Genomic DNA, 27,327 nt, shown 5'->3' on the forward strand with positions numbered 1-27,327 from the left:
GGCCGTGTAGGAATGCCTGAAATGGCCACACACCTTCCTGGCCTGCTTCAGGATGTCCTGTAAGCCTGTGTACTTATGCACAAAGCTTTGTACGATCAGATTACACACATGTGCCATGCACGGCACATGTATCAACTTGCCCGACTTCAATGCCGCTAACAAATTTGTTCCGTTGTCATAAATCACTTTGCCGATATCCAGTTGCTGCGGAGTCAGCCACTTTTCCACCTGTGCGTTCAGGGTGGACAGGAGTGCTTGTCCGGTGTGACTCTCTGCTTTCAAGCAAGTCAAACCCAAGACGGCGTGACACTGCCGTATCCGGGATGTGGAATAGTACCTGGGGAGCTGGGGGGGTGCCGTTGATGTGGAGCAAGACGCAGCAGCAGAAGAGGACTCAGCCGAGGAGGTTAGAGAAGAGGATGGAGTAGGAGGAGCCTGCAAGTCGTGGCGGTGTCACCAAATCCTCTGCAGAGCCATGCATTCCATGCTTGGCAGCAGTCAGCAGGTTTACCCAATGCGCAGTGTAGGTGATATACCTGCCCTGACCATGCTTTGCAGACCAGGTATCAGTGGTCAGACATGCCATTACTTCCTTTTGCACAATTGAGTACAGGTTGGGGATTGCCTTTTGTGAAAAGAAATTTCTGCCGGGTACCTTCCACTGCGGTGTCCCAATAGCTACAAATTTTTTTAACGCCTCAGACTCCACCAGCTTGTATGGTAAAAGCTGGCGGGATAATAGTTCGGACAAGCCAGCTGTCAGACGCTGGGCAAGGGGGTGACTTTGTGACATTGGCTTCTTACGCTCAAACATGTCCTTGACAGACACATGACTGTGGGCAGATGAGCGGGAACTGCTCAAGGCGGGAGACGGAGTGGCGGATGGTTGAGAGGGGGCAAGGAGGACAGCAGTGGTTGACGTGGCTGAAGATGCTGGACCTGGAGGAGGATGGCGGCTTAGAGTAGGCGTGCTGCTTGTACTCATGTGTTGATCCCATAGGCGTTTGTGACGTGAGATCATGTGCCTACGCAAAGCAGTTGTACCTAGGTGGGTGTTGGAATTCCCACGACTCAGTTTCCTTTGGCATAGGTTGCAAATTGCATCGCTGTTGTCAGAGGCAGACACACACAAAAAAATCCACACTGCTGAGCTCTGCAATGATGGCATTCTGGTGGTGGACACAGCATGCGTTGATTGGCGTGCTGTCGGGCTGACCCCGGGTGCCGATGCATGCTGTCTGACTGTGCCACTAGCTCCTTGCGATGACCTCCCCCTGCTTCCAACTCGTCTCCTCCTCCTCCTCTCTGTCTCCCCATCTGAACTTTCGCCCTGTTCTTCTTCTTGCCGAGCGGGCACCCACGTGACATCCATGGACGCATCGTCATCATCAACCGCTTCACTTGTATCTGACAACTCAGCAAAGGAAGCAGCAGCGGGTACAACATCATCATCATCACACCGTACATCCATGTGTGTAATGCTGCCTGCCTGAGACATATCCCTGTTATCTACATCCTCTGGCAATAATGGTTGCGCATCACTCATTTCTTCAAACGGATGTGTGAATAACTCCTCTGACATACCAAGTAAAGCGGTTGTGGTGCTAGTTTTGGTGGTGGCGGCAGGCGGGTGAGTGGTATCTTGAGAGGTGCCTGAAGCTAAGCTGGAGGAGGATGGTGCATCAAGGTTCCGAGCGGAGGCTGTAGAAGATTGGGTGTCCTGTGTTAGCCAGTCAACTATGTCCTCAGAACTTTTCAAGTTCAGGGTACGTGGCCTCTGAAAACTGGGCATTATTCTAGGGCCAAAGGGAATCACAGCACCACAACCACGATGGCCCCTGCGGGGTGGCCTGCCTCTGCCTGTCATTTTTTTGGGGCTTAGTGGTACTATGCGTGCAAGCTACTGTGAGACCAGATATGAGTGGCAATGTGCACTGGCACAGTTCTGCAGAGCACACGCTGTAGGCCTGACACACACGCTTTAAGGACACTGACTGCTATTAGCTTGCACTGGAAACCTTTTTTTCTTTGTAAAAGCACGCTATACAGACACCAGATATGAGTGGCAATGTGCACTGGCACAGTTCTGCAGAGCACATGCTGTAGGCCTAATAAAAACCCGCTTTAAGGACACTGACTGCTATTAGCTTACACTGGAAACCTTTTTTTTTTTTAGGCACAGGTTCAAAGTTTGCTCAATGATGACGAATAGGGGGCGGTTGGAACCGCGCATGTGTTCGCACGCGGCAGTGAACGCGAACACGCTATGTTCGCCAGGAACTATTCGCCAGCGAACAGTTCGGTACATCACTACCACCAATCAGAGTGCTCTGAGTCTAATTGCAGGGCCCTGCAGAGCTCAGTCTGCGCGGAGCCCTCCATGGGTGAAGATGGATTTTTTTTTTTGCGCTCGTTTTTTTTTTGCATCGGTTATTATGGATTTTTTATTTGCCCTTTTTGGGCGCTGAAAAAAGAAGATTTTAGAAGAAAGAAAACATCAAATGGTAAGTTTTATTTATTTTTTTACAGGTACCTAGTTATTGGTCCCCCCTCACTATTTTTAGGGTGGGGGGGGCAGGTAGGGGTTAATTAATTTTGTTTGGAGGGGGGTGACTAGGGGTTTGGGGACCCCTAATCACCTGGGGTGGTAACATTTTTATTTAGGGCCCCCACCCGGGTTTGGCTGGGGGGGGGAGGACAAAAGGTCCCCCCCTATTGGTATTTAGGGCCCCTACCTGCTGCTCAGGGGTGGGGGCCAGGGGGGAGGACATTAGGTCCCCCCCTTATTAGTATTTAGGGACTCCACCCGCCGCTCAGGGGTGGGAGCCAGGGGGGAGGACATTAGGTCTTCCCCCTTATTAGTATTTAGGGCCCCCACCCACCGCTCAGGGGTGGGGGCCAGGGGGGAGGACATTAGGTCCCCCCTTCCTCTAATTTAGGGCCCCCACCCACCGCTCAGTGGTGGGGGCCATGAGGGAGTACATTAGGTCCCCCCACTTATTAGAATTTAGGGCCCCCAACCACCGCTCAGGGGTGAGGGCCAGGAAAGGACATTACGTCCCCCCCTATTAGTATTTAGGGCCCTCACCCACCGCTCATGGGTGGGGGCCAGGGGGGAGGACATTAGGTCCCCCCTTTTCTAATTTAGGGCCCCAACTTACTGCTCAGGGGTGGGGGCCAGGGAGGAGGACATTAGGTCCCCCCCTTATTAGTATTTAGGACCCCCACCCACCGCTCAGGGGTGGGGGCCGGGGGGGGGGGAGGACAATAGGTCTTCCCCCATATTAGTATTTAGGGACCCCACCCACCGCTCAGGGGTGGGGGCTGTGGGGAGGACAATAGGTACCCCCCCCCATCATTTTACCAATAGGTCGTCCCCCCCCATCATTTTACTTTAGGGCCCCCACCCGCCGCTCAGGGGTAGGGGCAATAGGTCCCTTTCTTTTTTTTTTTTTTAAACAGTGAGCAGCCATAGGCTGCTCACTGTTTAATAGAGATGCCCCTACTCGCTGTATAGCGAGTAGGGGCAACATTTACTAATACAAAGTAATTTTTACTTAGTATTAGTAAATTTGTCTGAAAGACCAATTTAGGTCTTTCAGCCTTTTGGTAGATAACTCCCTAATACCGTGGGAATTAGGGAGTTATCTACTAAGCGGCTGCAAAAGAAGTCCCGAAATGCCGAAATTCCGAAGTGCCGAAGTTGCCGAAGTGCTGAAGTGCCTTATTGCGGAAGTCTTTTAGACGTAAATCATTTCAGGGGGGTGACTTTGTGACATAAGAAGCCAATGTCACAAAGTCACCCCCTTGCCCAGCGTCTGACAGCTGGCTTGTCCGAACTATTATCCCGCCAGCTTTTACCATACAATCTGGTTGAGTCTGAGGCGTTCAAAAAATTTGTAGCTATTGGGACACCGCAGTGGAAGGTACCCGGCTGAAATTTCTTTTCAAAAAAGGCTATCCCCAACCTGTACTCAATTGTGCAAAAGGAAGTAATGGCATGTCTGACCACTGATACCTGGTCTGCAAAGCATGGTCAGGGCAGGTATATCACCTACACTGCGCATTGGGTAATCATTATATATATATACACACATGCTTGTAAAGGAAAAGAGGTATAATGTTGACTCTTAGGCTTGTCAAGTAAATTAATTGACTTGTTGATTTGAACTCCTATATAATGTAGCAAATTGATTATAGTTTTATTGTTTCGTTGCTTTGCATTTTATAGTGTGTATTATTAAACGTATATATATATATATAAAACAATATAGATAGGAGAGTGCGCTGGATCTTGTGTATTGTTTATTGTATAATATGGCCCCCAGCAGCACCCCATTTAAGCATGTTCAGGTGAGTGCAACCATCCCCCATGTTTCATATATATATATATATTAGGGAGTCTAGCCAACTCCTTGGTTTTCCACCCCTCCCTGTTCCAGGTGCCTCATCTCAGGTCCCTTGTACTGCAGAGAGCCTCAGATGGAATTTTTTCCCAGGTAAGTGGGTTAATCTCATAGGAGCAGACATTAGACTGTGAGAGTAGGACCTGCCAAAGATGGGGTACATTGACGTTGTGGCAGGCTTATGCAATGTATGATCATATGATGTAACTAAATCCCCATAATTTTTTTGCCTAGATTAGGTGTTTTTAAAAACAACTTTTAAAAACTAATAATATCTGTCAACATTGAAGTTGCTGTTTAGTAGGAGAGTGCGCTGGATCTTGTGTATTGTTTATTGTTTAATATGGCCCCCAGCAGCACCCCATTTAAGCATGTTCAGGTGAGTGCAACCATCCCCCATGTTATATATATATATATATATATATATATATATATATATATTTGTAGTCGGGGCAATCTAGCCGTAATGATAGTGTAACATAGCATATCATAACCAATAGACATATTCAAATGACACCAGTCGGTTGTGGTGTGCCGGAACCGACAGAGCAGTAGGCCTGTAAAAAAAAGTGGGCCCACCTTAGAGGGTGATATAAATAGAGGGAGGGGTGACTCGCCAGACTATCCATGGTAAGGTGGGAGAGGGTTGACAGCCCTTTTAAGGGAATTCAAGCCCCTCCCACAACTACAGGCCAAAGTCTTACATTTGTAGTCGGGGAAATCTAGCCGTGATGATAGTGTAACATAGCATATCATAACCAATAGACATATTCAAATGACACCAGTCGGTTGTGGTGTGCCGGAACCAACAGAGCAGTAGGCCTGTAAAAAAAGTGGGCAAAAAGAAGAATACCATACAAAATTTAATCATATAACATCTATTGTTTATTTGGACAAGTCATGAGAAGCTTGTATTAACTCTTTAACTGGTTTGGCATGCCAAGAGCCTGGGCGGAGAACCTCCCGCGTTCCATAACCCCGATGACATGAGCCAGAAATGTGGTTTGAGGAAGCTGAGGATGCTGCCCCTATGTGTAAGGAGTGTCATGAGGAAAGGTTTGTATATAGGCCATCCTTTCGGGATGGTGCGGTGAGTCTTGGTAGTCGAGCTGGGTCTTCGTTTCGCTGCTCTCCGCCTGTGTGGCCGGCACCTTTGGGTTTTGTGCCCTGTTGCTCTCGGCCTGGGAAGGCGTGTAATGTGGGATACGGTAGCGTGGGGCTTAGTGGTGCCCTGAAGAGGAGTTCCAAACCTCCTTTCGCCTACGGCCTCATCCCACTAGGGTAGTTCGCGGCGAGGTGCTACTGGCTGTAAGCTCGCCATCAGCTTGCCCAAAAGCAGTCGTCGAAGATTGCTGCCAGGGGGTCCCCTGTACGTCCACAGGTATATACTGTAGCATTTTGCTGTTGCCGCTTGTTTTGCATTGCCGCGTGTAAATCCGCCATCTTGGAGGCCCTCGGTTCCACATTGCTCAGTGCAGTTGCAGGGCCCGTCGTGTAGTGTGGTGTTTGGGGCACTCCGCCTGGCGGGGACCGGGATAACCCCCGCCAGTCCATAGGGGGGTGGTGGTTTGCATTCGTTTGAGACGTTCAGCCTTGGGTAGGAAGGCGGCCGTTCTTCCTCCCTGTCTCCTCTGGTAGGCCTCATTCTGCAGCTGCGGTTCCCGGTCATGCCGGTTGTCGAATGAGGTGTCAGCAGGTTTGTGCTTTCTTCCCCAGTCCAGTGGGTTGTTTAGTGGGTAACTTTCGTCGCTGTACCCCAGGATTTCAGCAGAATTCGAGCCCAAACAGCAGGAGCTCGTGCTGAGTGCGTCTTGTTAGTTTGCCAGTCAGGCCCCGCCTGTGGGTTGTTTTACTTGTGTTTTTTTTTTTTATAAGACATTCTGTATTTACCAAGAGGTGACTCAATTATCTCCCAGACACAGAGACACCAGGGAGTGACTACCTATGTGGACAATGGAGACCCCCTGCTGGGGGTCTGTGTATAAAAGACCACCTAGTCCCATTAAACTTTGGCATTGTCCCAACGTTAAGTGTCATCTGATGTGTGGAGATCGGCTTCTGTCCTCCAGGACCGTGTGGGGAAGACCTCTCCTCCAGGACAGCGTATCCGGAACAAGCTCTTAAAAGAGCTAAGTGATTAAAGCTCAGGGGAGTATGTAGAACATAGCAATCCCCAATGTGATATAGCAGTTCCCTCCAATAACGAGACAAGGCTACGTATTGAGGGTCAAGAAGACGTCTGAAGTGCTGGAACACCCAGCCTGGTTTTTATTACCATTTTGTAAATACAGGACCACCCACAGGGAGGGACAAAACAACCAATCATACACGTACATCATTGAAACCACTCCCAGTAATTACACACAAAATCCTCCCTTCTGTCTGTGATATAATTATGGTTTAACATAATTATCACAGACAGTAAAAATACAGTTTTTACACATGCACTGTAACTTTAAAACCATACATTCAATCTCCATAAATCATACAAATCCCTCCAGCGGATCAAAAGTTAAGTGGAAGTCCTTTATGACCGACCGCAAGCACAATTTCCTGCCCAAAACAGTTCCATAGATTTGGGCTGTGCGGTCGGTCAATTTCATGCAGAAAAACGACTAAGTCCCATCTTCGAACAGGACTTAGTCTCTGGAGCTGCAAGTTCAGTATGGAAGAAGGTAAGGGTCAGCGATGTTCGTGTATTTGCGCATCCGATTTTAGTTCCACAGAATCTTTAGCATACACCGCTGACCGCGTTCGAATGAACAAAGATGGCCGCCGCCACGTGTTCGACTGTCGAATGGCGGCCACCCAGCGGTCGGCAATTAACCTGCAGTAACCTCACAGCCTGGGAGGTAAATTGCCTGCACACTTCCACTTCTGGGTGGTCCGCCTGTGTGGTACTTGGTTCAGTAAGCCCTATTTACTGAACCAAGTGGGAGAAAGTCAGGAACAAGTTATTTTGCAGGTCTGGGGACATAGTCTTAAAGGGGCATGGTTCACCAAAGTCACAATATGTCCCCAGACGGTTCTTAAAGGGCCATACACACCCAATAAAAGTTAATAAGTTTTCAGGGGCACAATCTTCCAGGGGCCATAGTCATGAGGAAGGAGGCTGGCAAACAGGCTTCCCCAATGCCCAGTGATAAATGGCAGTTTATCATTTAAAGGGCCAGTTACAAATAGCAATTTGTAACGGGGGAATAAGGGCTATATCACTAAACAGTGCTTTCTTCCAGCTTCAAGGATATTCAAGTGGAGATACCCATCCAGGGTATATGAGCTCTGCTATATCCTTGTTGACCTTTTATAAATAACCCTGTAAGTAAAATGTGAATAATGAAAACATATTCAAAGTAAGCAACTTACTTTTGACATTGCTCTGCAAGTTGTAGATCCACTGCCTTAAAGTTGAGTCTCCAAAAAGGTAGATTAATTTTCCTTGCATACATCGGTTCAGTTCATCCGTACTGCGATATGTCTGTATACTGCAACCATTTGGATACCATGCATTTTTTATAAAATGTCCACTGGGGTATTTTAATTCCATTCCAATTTTGCATCTTGGATTTAAGATCAAATTATCTTAAAAATATAAACAAGATCAATAAATAAATACTTATTTATATACTCAGACCCCAGTATTTACTAAATATCGTATTGCAGCATTGACACTTTCAACACTGATCTACATAGAAATAGAAATGAAAGGCAATACAAAAATAAAAAGAAACTCTGTCATAGAAAGCGTATTTTTTTTTCCCCCAATGCATATCATTAATTTTTCACTTTCCAACAAATAAATTACTAAAATTTGCACATATATTTCCAAAGCCCTAAAAATATAAATGTCATTATCTGCAAGGCCAATATTTATGTTTAAACAAACACAAATAAACTTTTCTTTTCAAGGAAATATGAACATGATACTTACTACTGCAGTTAACAACCATGATGTTTCCAAATGCATTTGGAATCTCCAATCTGATATCTGTCCTTTAAATTTGAAAAGGAAAGTAAAGTTCAGTTTTTAGCAGTTTAAAACCACAAATATCAACTTAAAACAACCTAATATCTAGGTACTATAGGTATCAAAACCACTACAGCTTAATATAGTGGTTCTAGGGCATAGAACATTTCCCTGCAGGCTGTAAAATGGCAGTGCTTAAAATTCTACTTTAAGCAACCCTTAGTGGCTTTAACTCTAACTGTATCCTCAGACTGCTATGAGGAAGCATTCAAATGGCCATTATCGGGAGTAATGATCTCAGCTGGAGAGGCTGACAACCACACAGAGACCCGCACAAGTTATTTTTTTATTTATTTATTATTTATTCATTCTTGTGGGGGCGGGGGGGGGGGGGGGGGGGGAGAATCTAAATAGTTACTTGAATACTATTACATTAGAAATGCATAGTTGTATTCATGGCCAGATTTGGCATAAGGCCATGGTCTCAGGGTAGCAGGTAACTGAGGGGCGTCATGGCCGATAGGGAGATCAAAGACCTCCCTCAATGGCCAGTCGATTCTCCTGTCATGGGGCCAGGCAAGCCGGCAGGACCTTTGCTCAATATTGTATCACAGCATTGTCATTGCTTATCAGGGCAACTCGTTTGTACAATTACACCCGATTGGGGTGCAGGCAGCAATATCGCCCACTGCAACCAGGGATTAGGTTACCCCTCCCTGACCCAAGGTGGGGGAAACTTTTTATGAGCAGCTCCTCAGTCCCTTTCTTCCACACTACAATCCAAGTCCTCCCATTATAGACACTATTCCTCTCCACCACAGCCCCTATCCTCCAATCATAGCTACAACCCCCCGCACTACAGCCACAATCCCAACTACAGCCCATATTTCTCCAACCCCAGCCCCTCTCCCCTCACTTCTGTCCCTATCACCACCACCATAGCCCTATCTACCTATCCCCTACTACAGACCCACTTATCCCAGCCCCTGTCCCCCTGTTTAAAGTGACTTACAAAAATGTAATTCCGAACAAGAATAATATATCCTGTTTACAATAAATGTGTTTACAATTCAGTCCATGTAATTTAAAGACATGTTACACAAACAATATGGAGCTCCTAGAAAATAGGAACATTTGAATTGAAAAGAGGGATTTGGGCCCAAATAGGGATTGTCTTTGATATATAGGGCACTTGAGAGACATGTTGTACACTGATCAGCCACAACATTAAAACCACCAGCCTGATATCATGTAGGATATCAAAACAGGTCTGATGTGTCAAGGCATGGACTCCACAAGACCTTTGAATGTGTCATGGGCTCTCTGTCACAGATACAATAGCAGCAGATCATTTAAGTCCTGCAAGTTGTTAGGTGGTTCATCCGAAGATTGGATTTGTTGTTCCAGCACATCCCACATTAAGATCTGGGGAATTTGGAGGCCCTTTCTTAATTAAACAATTCCTTGACTATTTTTGCAGTTTGGCAGGATACATTATCCTGGTGAAAGAGGCCACTGCCATCAGAGAACATTATTGCTGTGACGGAAAATGGACACAATGTCCATCTCTGCTCCCAGTCAAACAAACTGCCACTGGGGAGGGAAACTGACCGTCTCAACTCCTGGTAGAACCGACTGCCACTGGGGAGGCAGGTTGATGCTCACCTTTCCCTGTAAAACAAACTGCTGCTGGGTATAGGGACTTACCTTTTCCGCTCCCGGTAATTCTTGCTGTCGCTGGGGAGGGAGGCCGAAACTCTCTGCTCCTGGTAACACAACCTGCCACTGCAAAGATTGACACTCTCCTTCCCATGGTTGTAAAGTCCAGCAAATCATCAGTTTCGAGGGCCTGTTGCTGAACCGAGTCGAACAGTCATTGGTAATCTTGCTCCAGTTCCCACTCCCTGGCAGCCAGATGGCTCAGATTTGGACCCGGGTTGGCAGCTCCATGATGATCCAGCATGACTTTCCTATCACTGTGGATTTCCCAGACTCAAAACTCTTCAGGAATTCCAAAATCAATGTAATCCTCAAAGGCCTCTCACAACAGGCCAGGGCCATCATAGTTCTCACCCTCTGGCACATCATCCTCAGCGATCCATGGATATTGCCCATGATAATGCCCAGTAAGCCTCATCCAGATCAAATTCCCTTAAGACAACCTTGTCAGGCAGTGTGGGGTAAGGGCATTTCAATTTCATCCGTTTATGCACCTCCTTGTCCAATGATTTGCACAGTCAGAAATGCATGAACCTTGCCAGGTGGTCAGGAGACGTTCAGTCCCCCGGCGGATGTTTCTCGGATCAAACATTCTTCCACTTGAAGCATCCAGGAAGACCTTGAAGTCGTCTTCAAAGGAGGGTGGTTCTGCACCTTCTGTCCTGTTTGGCCCTGGGGGATCACCCAGGAAGGTGCTTTAGCAGTGTTAGAGTCATGAGAAGTTGAGCCCCACACCCCATCATCTGAGGCCTCAGCCTGCCACTCATACAGTATCGACATTGAATGCAATAGGTTACGCTCCTAGTCCGAGGAGGGGTCAAGCATATGCCAGGTAGCCGGTTGTTGTGGGATTGGTTTGCACCTGAGGAGTGTTGTAATGGAGCACCTGTACCCAGAGTGGCACCTCCGCTGTGAAGCAGTGCTTATAACGCCCGCATACCCAAACATTAGTTGAGACTTGATGAAGGGTACAAGAACTGGTTTATTTATTTATACACAGATCACCAGCATGGGGTCTCTATTCATGAATTCTTAAGTCCGCCCAGGTGTGTGTCTGGGAGATAATTGAGCTGATAACCGCTAAACTAATTATCTCCTGGGCACAGAAACTACAACATAGTAATACCCCCAAAACATCTCTTAAACATTACGGTACCCCCATATGTCATATGTTATTTTGAAGGGCAGATCCGAGCGCCCATTTTGGGAAAATAGTGTTCGGATCCATGCAGAATTGTCCAAACTCTACACAGTCAAAGTCTGGGTCAATCCTCTAATTTACCAGGTGTAATATCTCAGTGTAAAATAGGAGCTCTTTGGTGGTGTTAAGGAGCTATTGTTCCCTTCTGAGGACAGAAGCTTCCCTCCAAAAAGCACTTTTCTGGGTCATTGGGAAAGTGCGGAAAGTAAAGGGAAAAAATGACAAGAAGATCACAAATTAAGTGGTCGGGCCAGAGTTCCAGAGCAGTTTTAGGTTTGTCCTGCTAATCGCGTCTGGACCCTTCAGCTCTAAAGGGTTAGGAAAGGGTTGTGAAAAAGGACAGGGAGGTAGGAGCTTAGTTGATCATAGTCTTTAAAGAGTGAGTTCATCACAGGCATCTTGCCTCTGGTAGTCTGTGGCTTAGCACTTTCACCTTTCCAGTGGCATTCTGCCAATCTGGAGCACTCCTTGGAGTCCGATGCAACCTTTTGTTGTCCGATGCAACCTTTTGTTGTGACCACTTCGAGACCCATTTAGGAGAATCCAGCCTGGAGAGTAAGGCCCTAATGAGCACCTTATCCACTGAAGTGGCCACAGCCTCGGCAATCATGGCCTGTAGGTCCATTGGGGTCTCCATAATAGGATGTACACAGATACAATTGAGGCTCACAAAAGTACATTATATGGGACATATCGGCAGGTGTATGGGCAATCTGAGGGAATTATCAGGCAGAATTGGCAAGTGAAGGGGTCAGGCAGGAGGGTGTCCATTTACTCCACATGCAATTATAAATGAATATTAATGCCGGGGCTTACCCAGGTAGCGGTAGCTTGCATGCACAGGCCCTGTTCAGAAGCACGAATTAGGGAGCTCACTCAGGTTAAACCCACTGGCACACACATCGCAGGTACCAACACCAACCTGACAAAGATGCCGTGTAGAGGAGTAGATATGCAGGCCGATGTTTAAAAGCCTAATGCAAGAGAGTAATAGTGGTACCGAACGAAAGCCTTTGTTTGGTAGCATGAACTCGGAACCTGTCCCAGGACATTTGCAGCTTTTACCGGGAACATATCAGAGGCAGTGGCCAGCATTGTACCTTAGCTCAAGTGGAGGGAACGATCCTCACTCGGATCGTGGAGAGAGGGGCCTGGAGAGCAAGACCCCGTGTAGAAGGAAGGTAAGGGGGGCTCACAGGAATCAATATATATGGGAAAAAACAGAACAAGACAGAACAAGAGTCTCAGGGGGGTCCCAAAGCAAGGAGGGAGCCCAAGGAAACGTGAGACACACAGAAAAACCCTCAAACGAGAGTAGGAAGGGACAGGGAAAAAGGCAATCAAGAAATAACTCAATACAGTATAAGATGCAATAAACATGCAACAACAAAAAAACACTTGTCTTGTGATGGAGCAGCAAAGAAAAAGGACGTTGCTTATGTGTCATGTGCCTCTTATCTATGCTTGATTATGATTGGTTACCATTTTTTCTATGTGTTTCTCTGCTGCTGTGTGGAGTTAGTAATGTGAAGCTTCCGGTCATGTTGTAAAATTAAAGTTGCAATCTCAACATGCCAAATTTTGCAAAGTTGTAGCTTGACAAACCATTGTTTTATAAGTTCTAAAAACTAAACTATACACTAAACTATAAAATAAAGTCCTAGACACATTGGATGTTTTAACAATTGAAGATTATGCTAGCGTCAGTATACTGATAATCTTAATTTTAATAATGACAGGAGGCGAGTATTTAGCATATCTCTCTTTACTAAACTCCACAGCAGTAAAGAAAGTAAACGTTTAACCAATCAAAAATGCAATAGGGAGTAAGGTGTTCCCAGAAAATACGCTCCTCCTCCTCTTTCAGTTAGCGACATCGTAACAGAGAAAGTGCAATATCGTAACATAGAGAAAAGTTAATCAAACGACATCTGGAAGGCACAACGGTGAACGACCAGTAGTGTGATGATCAAACTGCAATCAACACCAACAGATGAGTGTGTAAGAAGAGACGGTCCTCATGGGGGGTAGTCGTCCTGGCAGTTCGCCAAAGTGGCTCTCGAAACTCCAAAAACTGATGAAGTTAAACTGAAATGAGAGTGTGAAATGGGTTAGACTCTGGTCTCTTACTGGTTGTTATAATGACAGTGACCCAGCAATGGTATTAACAACATATAAGTAAATGATAGAATCAATTGATAACAGTTATTGTCCCTGGTTGGTGAAGGGATAGCGTAGAGACAGATATAAGATCAATAAGAGGAAGAAAAACTGCAGTTATAGTTCTAACAGTTCCATCTTCCCCGCGTGGGAAAGGGAGGGAAAATACTAGCCTCTTGTCATTATTAAAATTAAGATTATCAGTACACTGACGCTAGCATAAACTTCAATTTTATCACATGACAGGAGGCTTCTATTTTGCATTTTTAACGCTGTAGTAATAGTGACATGGCCGCGTTGGAGTTCGGCCGAAAGTAAAAGGTGCGAAATGTAGATTCTCTCGACCAGTCCGCGGAGCGTAGGATGTCCGATAAGGAGGTGCCCGCTGTGAAGGCTGAGGAGGCAGCTGCGCCTCGTCCCGAGTGGGCCCCGAAAGAAGCGTCCACGCCTGCTAATGATAGTATCCAGCGAACCCATCTGGCGAGTGTAGTGGAAGTGATGGGGACATGTGGTCGAACATATGACACGAGGAGTTGTCCGGTAGGAGGTGTCCAAATCGGAAGCGTAATCTCCACATAACGTCTTAGAGTGGATACGACACAGAGTTGTGGGCCGGAGGTGAAGAAAGGGTAGAAAACTGTAGAAGAGTCCGATTTTGTGCGGTGTGATATGTGGAAAGTGACTCCCTCTGGGGAGACCGAGAATGAGTCTATGTCAATCGCCCGGACGTCTGATACTCTGCGGAAGGACACCAGGCAGAGTAGAATCGTTAGTTTTGCTGAGAGTTGTCGAAGTGAGAGTCTATCGTTGGTCGGCCATTCCCTCAGGAAGCGTAGAACTATCTCGACATCCCAAAGTCGTGAATATTTAGGTGCGGGGGGTCGTTGTAAGCGGATGCACCTGAGAAGTCTAAATACCAGTGGATCTTTACCTACTGGGATCCCTATAATAGGGACGTGGGCCGCCAAGATGGCGGAACGGACCACATTAATTGACCTGTATGATCGTCCTGTTGAGAACAGATGGGTTAGGTAGTTTAAAATGGAAGGGATAGAGGCCGTAAATGGATCGAAATTCTGTGCACCAATCGGACCAGGAATTCCAAGCGGACAAGTAGGATCTTCTGGTTCCTGGAGCCCATGAGTCCCATAGGAGGTCCTTAGCAGCCTGCAATAGTTCACCGACTTGCCAGGCACCCCGGAAAGTGTCCAGGCCACCAGATAGAGTCGGTTGGCCAGGATCACTAGGTGGGGGCTCCCTTTCGGATCCCTGAGGGTATACTGGTGTAAGGGTAGTAGGAGGGGATCCCGGTAAGATAGGGCTAGGAGGTCTGGAAACCATGGTTGTCCTGTCCATAGCGGTGTGATGAGTAGAAGAGACACTCGTTGTCACCTCAGGTAGTGTATGGTCCTGGCTATCATGGCGAATGGGGGAAAGGCATATGCCCCCGTGGTCAGCCATGGTTGGAGGAATGCATCCGTTGCTTCGCTCTCCGGGTCCGGTAGAACAACTGAAATATGTCCTTGTTTGCCTGTTGTTGTGAGACGCAAATAGGTCTAGGTGAAATGGACCTCGATGTTGTTGTAGACTTTGGAATACTTGGGGATCCAGTTTCCAATCGCTGGGACACCAGTGTCGTGAAAACCAGTCCGCTGTGAGGTTCGTGTCCCCCGGGAGATATTCCGCTTTGAGGGAGATGTTGCGGGGTAAGCAGAAGTCGAAAATCTCCTTTGTTATCTCTGACAGGATGCGTGATCACGCTCCGCCAAGGCGGTTGATGTAGCGGACCGCTGAGATGTTGTCCATTCGTAGAAGGATGCAGCAGTCAGTCTTTTCTTTTGCGAGGCTGCGAATGGCAAAAGATCCTGCCAGGAGTTCCAGGCAGTTTATGTGTATGTGGAGGTCCTGGGAGGTCCAGTCTCCGCCTGTTGATGTACAGTTGCTTGTGGTGCCCCAACCCCAGAGGCTGGCGTCCGATTCCAGGACTATGTCGGGTGTGTTCCCAAAGATGGCTCGACCGTTCAATGCTTCCATGCTGTCTAGCCACCAGCTGACTTCTTCTGTAAGTGGGATCAGTTGATCGTAAGATGGGTTTTGTCTGAGGAAAGAAGCCTTGAGGCGTTGCATCGACCCTGTAGTGAAGTGGGCCCGGGAAGATAGCTTGTATAGAAGCTGAGAGGAGTGCCACGATTCGAGCGAGGGCATGGAGTGGAAGCGGATGGTTTTGTGCAGTTATTTGCGAATGTTTGAGATCTTTGACGCCGGTAGTCGTAGGTGCTTGTGGTGGAGTCTCTCAAATCCGAGGAATTGTACTGTTTGAGATGGTGTAATGACGGATTTGTGGAAATTTACTAGAAAACCCAGGGATGATAGGAGGTCCATGGTATAGCTTGTGTGTTGTATCAGTCTGGACTTGTCGGAGCAGAACAGTAGGAGGTCGTCCAGGTATATGATGCACCGAATTCCTTGTGCTCGAAGATGAGCAACCACGGGCTTCAGTAATTTGGTGAAGCACCACGGGGCCGAGCTGAGGCCGAAAGGAAGGCATGTGAATTGCCAGGGGTGTCCCTGCCAGTGGAATCTTAGGAATTGTCGACAGGAATGGTGGACGGGTACTAAGAAGTATGCGTCCTTTAGGTCCAGTCTTGTGAACCAATCTTTGTCCTGTAATAGGTCTCTCAGGAGATGTATGCCTTCCATCTTGAAGTGCCTGTACGTAACGTATACGTTGAGACTTTTTAAGTTTATGACAGGGCGAAAGTCCCCTGTTTTCTTCTTCACCAAGAATATGTTGCTGAAGAAACCTTGTGGTCCGGAGGCGGGTTCGATCGCGCCTTTCGCCTGTAGTTCTTGTAGCTCCTTGTGAATGAGTTCGGTGTTCTCTGTCGAGCATCTGATGGGGTATGGGACGACCGTCTGTCGTGGACGGGCCGTGAAGTCGATGATGTAGCCCTGTACAGTTTGCAGGATCCAGCTGTCTGAGGAAATGGTTCGCCATTCCTGAAAGAAAAGGGAGATGCGACCTGCAATACGAATGGGAAGACAATGAATTAGTTGATTGCTTACCTGTGGAAAAGCGAGCTCTGCCGCGGGTACGTGGTCCACGTCCTCTGTCTGCCCCTCTGGTGTAAGAGAACTGTTGACGGTATCCCACTTCGGGGTAGAAAGGTTGGGGCCTTGCATTGCGGGGGCCTGAAGGCCAGAATCGGCTGGCAGCACGGCCCCTTTGGCGGCCAGCCCTTCCAAAAACACCCCTGGTGGGGTTATGTCTAAACACTCTTCTCATGGAAGATTGAGCTTTGTTAAGAGAAGTAAATATATTTACATGTTTGTTTAAGTCTTTGAGAAAGGGGTCTCCAAACAGTTTGCCCTGTGCCAGAGGACCTAGTTCTTTGGTGCCCAATTCCACCAACTTTCCGTCAATGCGGAGTAAAGCTGCTTTGCGCCGCTCGGATGAGAGGGCGGCATTGGTGTTGCCCGCAAAGCAAAAGCATCTTTGTGCCCACTCCCGTACATCGTGAGCCCATTTGCGGACCATGGTCGTGTCGAATTGGTCTGCTTTTGTGAGAGCATCATCTGCCAGGTACATGATCCTGAAAAGTGGCCCCACTAAGTCCAGTAGTTTATCCTGGACTGCTCTGAAACCTTTCTCCATGCCTTTTCGTGGGTCACGGCCACCGCGGGACATAAAGGTGGTCATCACCTGGTCAAACTCAGGTGTCTCCGCTACGTGGTCTGGTAGAGAGGGTCTTGGACATTCGGAACGTAGTCTGTTGCGAACTGTCTTGTCCATGGATTTTCAAAGCCAGAGATGCATACATTTTGCAAGATGCTCTGGGGGTGTCCAGTCCCCTGAGCGAGGATGTCTTAGGTTTTGTGGATCGAATAATCTCTGGCCTGAAGGGTCGAAGATGGCGTCTTCGTCCTCTGGCGGGTTATGCACCGCGTCAGTCACTTGGGAGTCTCCCAGTAATGTGTGTGGTAATAGACCGGGTTGGGACTCTGAGTCGGAACTCCAAGGGTCTTCTTGCCCGTCTGACTTTTCAGCTTGCCACTCGTCTAGAACGGCTAAAGACTTGGACTGCATGTCTTCCTCTTCAGAGGAGTAGTTAAGTAGTGGGGTCGGAGTAGCGACCGTTAAGGGCTTATGTTTTTTAGCTGAGTTTTTACCCTTACTTGGGTTCTGTTGACCCTTTTCCCCCTTCCAGTGGCGTTTGCCAGCGGGGGGTTCTTGGCTCTTATGTGGTTCCGAATCTTCGGAAACTGAGTCATGTCGGGATTGGTGGGTTTTTGATGGTATCCTCTTTTCAGTATTAGAGGCCATCATTTTGGAGAGGGCTTTCTCCATGGAGGCTGCTATTCCCTCATTTATCATATTTTGGAAGTCTACGGTATTTTGAGAGGCTTCCATGTTCTGATCACTAGAATATATGTATGGCACATGGAGAAAATAAGTAGTTATAGAGGTCAGTGCAGCTGTACTTTTTTCACTGTATAAGTAACACTTTGCTGACCCCAGCTGGGTGCAGTGGTGTACAATAGATACTCATCTGATCTCTGCTGTAAGAACAGCACCCCCAAAAAGCCCTTTTTAGGGCTAGAACATCAGTCTGCTTTTTTTTCTTTTTTTTTTTTTCTGTGTAATGTAATTGCAGTTGCCTGCCTGCCAGCTTCTGTGTCAGGCTCACAGTGCATACTGTGCCCATTTGCCCAGTGCCACCACTCACTCACTGGTGTCACAATAGCTTAAGCTTGACATTTAAAAAGAAAAAAAAATTTCACTGTAATAAATTGAATAGCAGTTAGTTGTCTGCCAGCTTCTGTGTCAGGCTCAGTGGATACTGTGCCCATTTGCCCAGTCAGTGCCACCACTCATATCTGGTGTCTCTATAGCGTGCTTTTACAAAGAAAAAATGTTTTCCAGTGTAAGCTAATAGCAGCCAGTGTCCTTAAAGCGGGTGTGTCAGGCCTTCAGCGTGTGCCCTGCAGACCCCTGCTAGTGCACATTGCCACTCATATCTGGTGTCACAATCGCGTGCATTTAAAACCCAAAAACTTTTTTCACTGTTATAGATTGAATAGCAGTTAGTTGTCTTCAAGCGGGTGTGTCAGGCCTACAGCGTGCACAGCACAGTGCCACTCATATCTGGTCTATGTCTCAGGCAGGCAGCATTACACACATGGACATACGGTGTGATGATGATGATGATGTTGTACCCGCTGCTGCTTCCTTTGCTGAGTTGTCAGATACAAGTGAAGCGGTTGATGATGACGATGTGTCCATGGATGTAACGTGGGTGCCCGCAAGAAGAGAAGAACAGGGGGAAAGTTCAGATGGGGAGACAGAGAGGAGGAGGAGACGAGTTGGAAGCAGGGGGAGGTCATCGCAAGGAGCTATTGGCATAGTCAGACAGCATGCAGAAAGAAAAGTCTTGCGCTCAACTCCCATCACTACTGGGCGGCTGCAATGACTACAGTACACATCAGCCCCAATACATAGTAAAAACCAAAGAAAAACATGTTACTTGCGCTCTCTCCTTTATCCCTATGTATTTTTAAAACAAATGGAGGTCTTTTAGTCAGACAGCATGCATCGGCACCCGGGGTCAGCCCGACAGCACGCCAATCAACGCATGCTGTGTCCACCACCAGAATGCCGTCATTGCAGAGCTCAGGAGTGTGGCATTTTTTTTGTGTGTCTGCCTGTGACAACAGCAATGCCACTTGCAACCTGTGCCAAAAGAAACTGAGTCGTGGGAAGTCCAACACCCACCTAGGTACAACTGCTTTGCGTAGGCACATGATCGCACATCACAAACGCCTATGGGATCCCATGAGTACAAGCAGCACACAAACTCAAAGCCTCCTCATGGTCCAGCATCTTCAGCCACGTCAACCACTGCTGTCTTCCTTGCCCCCTCTCAACCATCCGCCACTCCGTCTCTCGCCTTGAGCAGTTCCCGCTCATCTGCCCACAGTCAGGTGTCTGTCAAGGACATGTTTTAAGAAGCCAATGTCACAAAGTCACCCCCTTGCCCAGCGTCTGACAGTTGACTTGTCCGAACTATTAGCCCGCCAGCATTTTTCGTTGATATGCATTTCTATTTCTTCTTAGATAACAAAAAAATTCTGAGACGACATTGGTAGGGCTATTAACTTGTGTGATCTGTCATGAATTGTCATTTGAATATTAATTTGAACTGTGGGGCACAAGAACTTGAATCGAAAACATCTTTAAGCCAACTATGTTTTCACTAAGCTTAGTGAATAACTAACATTAACAAGTCGGATTAAACGCACTCTGCACTCGAGGTATGATCTGTCTAAATGACCCCACTCTGGCCCTAAATGGTAAAACGGTTCACATGGGCATTCGAAAGGTACACATGGCAAAATAATATATGTAAAATAGTCTATTTATATATATATATATATATATATATATAGACTATTTTACATATATTATTTTGATTCATTTGAATCTTTGTTTTTATTTGTCAAGATTTATTTGAGTTTATTTTGTTCAATAAATTTCTTCCTGATTTATGGAAAACTGACCCATTTGCATCTTTATCTCCTATTTGGAAGTTGAAGACAACAGGAGGATACAAGAAGAGGGCAGTGGATCCCCTTTAAAGATCCCAAGGCGTTTATCACTAGAGCCAGGTGACCCTGTGGCTCTATATTTGTGAGTGTACATTTTATATGCGCATTGTTCTCTATTTTTCCTGTGTTACATATTTGTCTGCACTATGATGTGGTTGTCTGTTGTTTACAGGCTATAATACAGTATTATCTATACACACCGTATCTACAATTGTACAGGTATTTTAGTGCTCCACTTATTTTTGTATTTCTTCCGGGGACAAATGTTGGAGCCTCGGCGTTGCCCCAATATGGAGGGAGCGTGGAGTTTGTTGGAGGCTTCGATGTGAGTAGCGAGTCCGGGGGAGACCCAGTTGCCCCAGGATTCCCTCTGCCTCCTGCATTTTGCTTACGGTATGCCTGGCGACTTCTCGCTTCAGTAGTTAGGACACGCCCCCTAGCCCGCCAGCTTTTACCATACAAGCTGGTGGAGTCTGAGGCGTTCAAAAAATTTTTAGCTATTGGGACACCGCAGTGGAAGGTACCCGGCCGAAATTTCTTTTCAAAAAAGGCAATCCCCAACCTGTACTCGATTGTGCAAAAGGAAGTAATGGCATGTCTGGCACACAGTGTTGGGGCAAGGGTCCATCTGACCACTGATACCTGGTCTGCAAAGCATGGTCAGGGCAGGTATATCACCTACTACACTGCGCATTGGGTAAACCTGCTGACGGCTGCCAAGCATGGAATGCGTGGCTCTGCAGAGGAGTTGGTGACACCGCCACGACTTGCAGGCAGGCCTGCTGCCACCTCCTCTACTCCTCCTACTCCATCCTCTTCCATAACCTCCTCAGCTGAGTCCTCTTCTACTGCTGCGTCTTGCTCCACATCAACGGCACCCCCCCCCCCAGCTCCCTAGGTGCTATTCCACATCCATATTCTGCTGTGTGTCAGTGTGTATCATGGTCTCGGAGGACAGGTGTGAATCCATATCTGCCAATAGACCATATGTAGGGGTAACAGTCTCTATTCTGCTCTGTGTCAGTGTGTATCAGGGGCTTTGAGGACAGGTGTCAATCCATATCTGCCAAGTGACCCTATGTAGGGGGAACAGTCCCTATTCTGCTCTGTGTCAGTGTGTATCATGGGCTCTGAGGACGGGGAACAGTCTCTATTCTGCTCTGTGTCAGTGTGTATCATGGGATTTGAGGACAGGTGTCAATCCATACCTGCCAAGTGACCCTATGTAGGGGGAACTGTCTCGATTCTGCTCTGTGTCAGTGTGTATCATGGGCTCTGAGGATGGGGAACAGTCTCTATTCTGCTCTGTGTCAGTGTGTATCATGGGCTTTGAGGACAGGTGTTAATCCATACCTGCCAAGTGACCCTATGTAGGGGGAACAGTCTCTATTCTGCTCTTTGTCAGTGTGTATCAGGGGCTTTGAGGACAGGTGTCCATCCATACCTGCCAAGTGACCCTATGTAGGGGGAACAGTCTCTATACTGCTCTTTGTCAGTGTGTATCAGGGGCTTTGAGGACAGGTGTCCATCCATACCTGCCAAGTGACCCTATGTAGGGGGAACAGTCTCTATACTGCTCTGTGTCAGTGTGTATCATGGTCTCTGAGGACGGGGAACAGTCTCTATTCTGCTCTGTGTCAGTGTGTATCATGGGCTCCGAGGACAGGTGTCAATCCATATCTGCCAAGTGACCCTATGTAGGGGGAACAGTCCCTATTCTGCTCTGTGTCAGTGTGTATCAGGGTCTCTGAGGACAGGTGTCAATCCATACCTGCCAAGTGACCCTATGTAAGGGGAACAGTCCCTATTCTGCTCTGTGTCCGTGTGCATCAGGGGCTCTGAGGACAGGTGCCAATCTATATGTCAAGGTGTCAATATGTCAGGTGTCAATCCATATTCATTGCGATTTAGGAATGTTAGGTGATTTCTGCCCTTTATGGATTAAAACCAGACTCTGCATCAACTGTGTAATTTTCCATGGGAGTTTTGCCATGGATCCCCCTCCGGCATGCAACAGTCAAGGTGTTAGTCCCCTTGAAACAACTTTTCCATCACTTTTGTGGCCAGAAAGAGTCCCTGTGGGTTTTAAAATTCGCCTGCACATTGAAGTCAATGGCTGTTCGCCCGGTTCGCGAACGTTTGCGGAAGTTCCCGTTCGCGAACCGAAAATTTCAGGTTCGCGACATCACTAGCGTCAAATAGCTTGGTTACAGTGCAATTGTAAACATTCCTTTTTTTTGGGTGCTAATCTGCTAAATAGTACATTTGGGCCCTGCACTTCATATCTGAGAGTCAAATAGAAGCGTCAAATACTTTTGTGGAAGTTCCCGTTCCGAAAATTACATGTTCGTGACATCAGTACCTATAACCAAGCCAAATAAAAGTCCAGATAAAGTGGAGAATTATAGACCTAGCTCACTTATCAATTCTGATGCAAAGCTGATTGTGTCAGTTCTGGCTCATAGGCTGAAACAGATCCTGCCACGGTTAATACACCGCAATCAAAAAGGTAGACGTGTGCAATTTGTTTCATTCCGAAATGTAAATTCGGACGGATTTTGGCAATTCGGAAATTTAGATGCGTCCAAATGTCTGAATTGCTGAATTTCCGAAGTGCTGAATTTTCGAAGTGTCGAACCGAAGTGCCGAATTACCGAATTGTCGAAGTGCCGAACCAAACTAAATTGCCGAAGTGCTTTGGATTTCTGAAAAGTGGCAAAACAAGAGAGGGAGGGAAAATGATGTGAATGATGACAGGAATGTAACCCTAACTCTACCCCTAACCCTAATCCTGGTTAGGGTTAGGGGTTAGGGAATTGTCGAAGTCCCGAATTTCGGAAGTGCCGAACCAAAACAAAATTTTTGCTCACTGCACATCTCTACAAATAGGGTTTATGTCAGAGGGTTTTATAATAATACAAGAAGGGTAATGCTATATAGTGATGTACCGAACTGTCCGCTGGCGAACAGTTCCCGAAATTAGCGTGTTCGCGTTCGCCGCGGCGGGCGGACACATGCGCAGTTCGATCCGCCCCCTATTCGTCATCATTGGGCAAACTTTGACCCTGTGCCTCTCGGTCAGCAGACACATTACAGCCAATCAGCAGCACTCCCTCCCTTCCACACCCTCCAACCTCCCTCCCAGCATCCATTTTCGATTCATTCGGAAGATGCATGCTTAGTGAGAGGAGGGAAAGTTTAGCTGCTGCTGATTACATAGGGAAATTGATAGCTAGGCTAGGGTATTCAGTGTCCACTACAATCCTGAAGGACTCATCTGATCTCTGCTGTAAGGACAGCACCCCAAAAAGCCCCTTTTAGGGCTAGAACATCAGGCTGCTTTTTTTTATTTATTTTTTCCTGTGTAATGTAATTGCAGGTGCCTGCCTGCCAGCTTCTGTGTGAGGTTCACATTGGATACTGTGCCTATTTGCCCAGTGCCACCACTCATATCTGTTTTAACAATTGGTTAAGCTTTAGATTTAAAATAAATAAAAAATGTTCACTGTAATAGAAGAGCAGTTGCCTGCCTGCCAGCTTCTGTGTGAGGTTGGATGCCTTGCCCATTTGCACAGTCAGTGCCACCACTCATATCTGTTTTAACAATTGGTTAAGCTTTACATTTAAAATAAATATTTTTTTTTCACTGTAATAGAAGAGCAGTTGCCTGCCTGCCAGCTTCTGTGTGAGGTTCACATTGGATACTGTGCCTATTTGCCCAGTGCCACCACTCATATCTGTTTTAACAATTGGTTAAGCTTTCGATTTAAAAGAAATAATTTTTTTTCACTGTAATAGAAGAGCAGTTAGTTGTCTGCAAGCGTCTGTGTTTCAGAGCACACGCTTTCAGCGTGTGCTCTGCAGACCTGTGCCAGCGTGCCAGCGTGCTTTGACAGTTGCCAATCATATCTGGTGTCTCTTTAGCGTGCTTTTACAACCAAAATTTTGTTTCCACTGTAATAGAAGAGCAGTTGCCTGCCTGCCTGCCAGCTTCTGTGTGAGGATCACATTGGGTACTGTGCCTATTTGCCCAGTGCCACCACTCATCCAATACGTGAAGATCTGGGGTTTCTCTGACTCTCCTCAGTAGTGTATCAAACAGAGTCTGCACTGTGGTAACACGGACATCTTCAGGACATAACTCAACTATTTGCAGATAGGCAGTCTGCAGCTTCTCTTTTTCACCTGTTCTCTTCTTTCTCTTATGCGTATTCTTGTCTATATGCAGGTGGTCTCTTGCCTTTCTTTTAACCAATTCGTTCCTTCCATAGCGTTTCAAAAGATCTCTGGCATCATTACTTTCAACGCAAATAACATCATCATAGTTAGTCTCCTCATTATTCACCGGGAAGAGAGTGCTTGCACTGACTACCCACAGCATGCTCTTGCCATTGCCTACTCCACCTTCAACGACAGGGTGCAAGTCCCAAGGAGAAGGATCATTCACTTTATTATCTGTCTTTATTTCACAAGTAGTGCCTGGAACATCCTCATGGGTCACAAGATGTAAATCTGGACTAATGTCAACCCCAGGGTCTGGAAAATCTAAAGAGTCCTGTATTGTTATTTGTCGTCACTACCTTCCCGCGTCGGGAAGATTTCTTGCACAGGGCGCCCAAAGGCCTAAGGCTGGCCCTGCGCATGGGTCAGTGGCTCTGCACCAGACTTCCCTCCAATTGATCAAAGTTAAAGGATTTCAAGTGGACTGATTACAATTACAGGGCCTCTAAAGAGTCCTGTATTGTTATTTGTCGTCACTACCTTCCCGCGTCGGGAGTGGGTCATTTGCGCCCCTGCTGCCTTCCTTGCATGTGGTAGCTGTTTGTCAGGGATTTGTCAATCCATATCTGCCAAGTGACCCTATGTAGGGGGAACAGTCCCTATTCTGCTGTGTCAGTGTGTATCAGGGATCATTAGGATAGGTGTCAATCCATATCTGCCAAGTGACCCTATGTAGGGGGAACAGTCTCTATTCTGCTCTGTGTCAGTGTGTATCAGGGATAATTAGGATAGGTGTCAATCCATATCTGCCAAGTGACCCTATGTAGGGGGAACAGTCTCTATTCTGCTCTGTGTCAGTGTGTATCAGGGATAATTAGGATAGGTGTCAATCCATATCTGCCAAGTGACCCTATGTAGGAGGAACAGTCCCTATTCTGCTCTGTTTCACTGTGTATCAGGGATCATTAGGATAGGTGTCAATCCATATCTGCCAAGTGACCCTATGTATGGGGAACAGTCTCTATTCTGCTCTGTGTCAGTGTGTATCAGGGATCATTAGGATAGGTGTCAATCCATATCTGCCAAGTGACCCTATGTAGGGGGAACAGTCTCTATTCTGCTCTGTGTCAGTGTGTATCAGGGATCATTAGGATAGGTGTCAATCCATATCTGCCAAGTGACCCTATGTAGGGGGAACAGTCCCTATTCTGCTCTGTGTCAGTGTGTATCAGGGATCATTAGGATAGGTGTCAATCCATATCTGCCAAGTGACCCTATGTAGGAGGAACAGTCCCTATTCTGCTCTGTGTCACTGTATCAGGGATCATTAGGATAGGTGTCAATCCATATCTGCCAAGTGACCCTATGTAAGGGGAACAGTCTCTATTCTGCTCTGTGTCAGTGTGTATCAGGGATCATTAGGATAGGTATCAATCCATATCTGCCAAGTGACCCTATGTAGGGGGAACAGTCTCTATTCTGCTCTGTGTCAGTGTGTATCAGGGATCATTAGGATAGGTGTCAATCCATATCTGCCAAGTGACCCTATGTAGGGGGAACAGTCTCTATTCTGCTCTGTGTCAGTGTGTATCAGGGCTGGGCTTTGAGGACAGGTGTCAATGTTAGGTGATTTCTGCCCTTTATGGATTAAAAGCAGACTCTGCATCAACTGTGCAATTTTCCATGGGAGTTTTGCCATGGATCCCCCTCCAGGCATGCCACAGTCCAGGTGTTAGTCCCCTTGAAACAACTTTTCCATCACTTTTGTGGCCAGAAAGAGTCCCTGTTGTTTTTTTCATCCACTCCCATCATCCATATCCATACCCAAATCCATCCACTCCCACCATACATATCCATCCATCCACTCCCATCATCCATCCTCACCCACTCACCCTCAGTCACCCACCCACCCACACTCACTAAATAAGTTTACTTACACAGTTTAAATCCTCCCCTCCTCCTCTTCGGTCTTCAGCCTGTCAGACCTGTCAGCTCAAGCCACTCCCACGCAGTGCTGACAGCCTCAGCACACAAAGCTTGTGCACAGTGCTTTGTGTGCTGATAGCACGTCTGAAGTATTCACCCATGCGTGAATACGTCAGACGTGAATGAAGCCTTTTTAGGGCTTCTGAACTCGGAAGTCCCTCTGGTGGCCGTCTGATTGATTGCAACAAAAGGTGTTCCAAGCTTCCAATGTAAACACTGTATTTTCTATGAAAATACAGTGCTTACAAGAAAAAGGCTGCAGGGACCTATAGCACTCACCTGAACAACCTCATTAAGCTGAAGTTGTTCAGGTGACTATAGTGTCCCTTTAAATATTTAGGACTGGTTATTACTGCAGATCCCAAATGCATTATGGAAAGAAATTTTATTAAAGTATTAAAAGAGACAAAACATATGTACAAAGAATGGAAAAATCTACTTGTCTTGGTTGGGTAGAATCAATGTTTTTAAGGCTTATATATTATCAAAATGGATATACATTTTTAATCACATTCCCATAAACGAATCTGAGGTCTGGCTTAACCATGCACAGTCCTATGCCCCTGAGGGGCATGGTTTACATTCTATAAACCCCTTAAAACCGGAGGGCATACTATTACGCCCTATTCTAAGCGGCTCTAAACGCTGCAGGGCGTAATAGTATGCCCTCCGGTTTTTTGTTACTTACCCAGGGAGTTCCCCGCGGCGGATCCTGCCTCCTCCGGCCCCTCCGGCCATGTGAGATTGAGGTCCTTGTATTACTCATACATACACACACACATATTAATTTTACATATATATTTATGTAATATTTTTACATATTTAGGTATCTTAATTAATCCAATTAGCGGGACCTGCCTGACAACCCATGCCGAAAGTAAAGGGAATTTAATTTGCTAGCACTATATTTAACCCTATAACTTTCCAAGACACCATAAAAGCTGTACATGGGGGGGTACTGTTTTACTCGGGAGACTTCGCTGGACACAAATATTAGTGTTTCAAAACAGTAAAATGTATTACAACGATGATAGCCAGTAAAAGTGACTTTTTTTGCATTT

At 46.7% G+C, this 27,327-nt stretch overlaps 1 protein-coding gene across 1 annotated transcript in view; it reads right to left on the minus strand.

Annotated features, from left to right (window-relative positions):
* The window catches only part of LOC134579472 (NXPE family member 2-like), a 98,422-nt gene that overhangs the window by 17,335 nt on the left and 53,760 nt on the right, over positions 1-27,327 (minus strand). The window contains exons 3-4 of the mRNA XM_063438776.1: positions 8,338-8,399; positions 7,773-7,988 (exon numbers count right to left, since the gene is read on the minus strand). Of these exons, the coding sequence (XP_063294846.1) occupies positions 7,773-7,988; positions 8,338-8,399 (278 nt within the window). The remainder of the gene's footprint in view (positions 1-7,772; positions 7,989-8,337; positions 8,400-27,327) is intronic.

This window comes from Pelobates fuscus, chromosome 12 (genome assembly GCF_036172605.1).
Source record: "Pelobates fuscus isolate aPelFus1 chromosome 12, aPelFus1.pri, whole genome shotgun sequence".
Classification (NCBI taxonomy): Eukaryota; Metazoa; Chordata; class Amphibia; order Anura; family Pelobatidae; genus Pelobates; species Pelobates fuscus.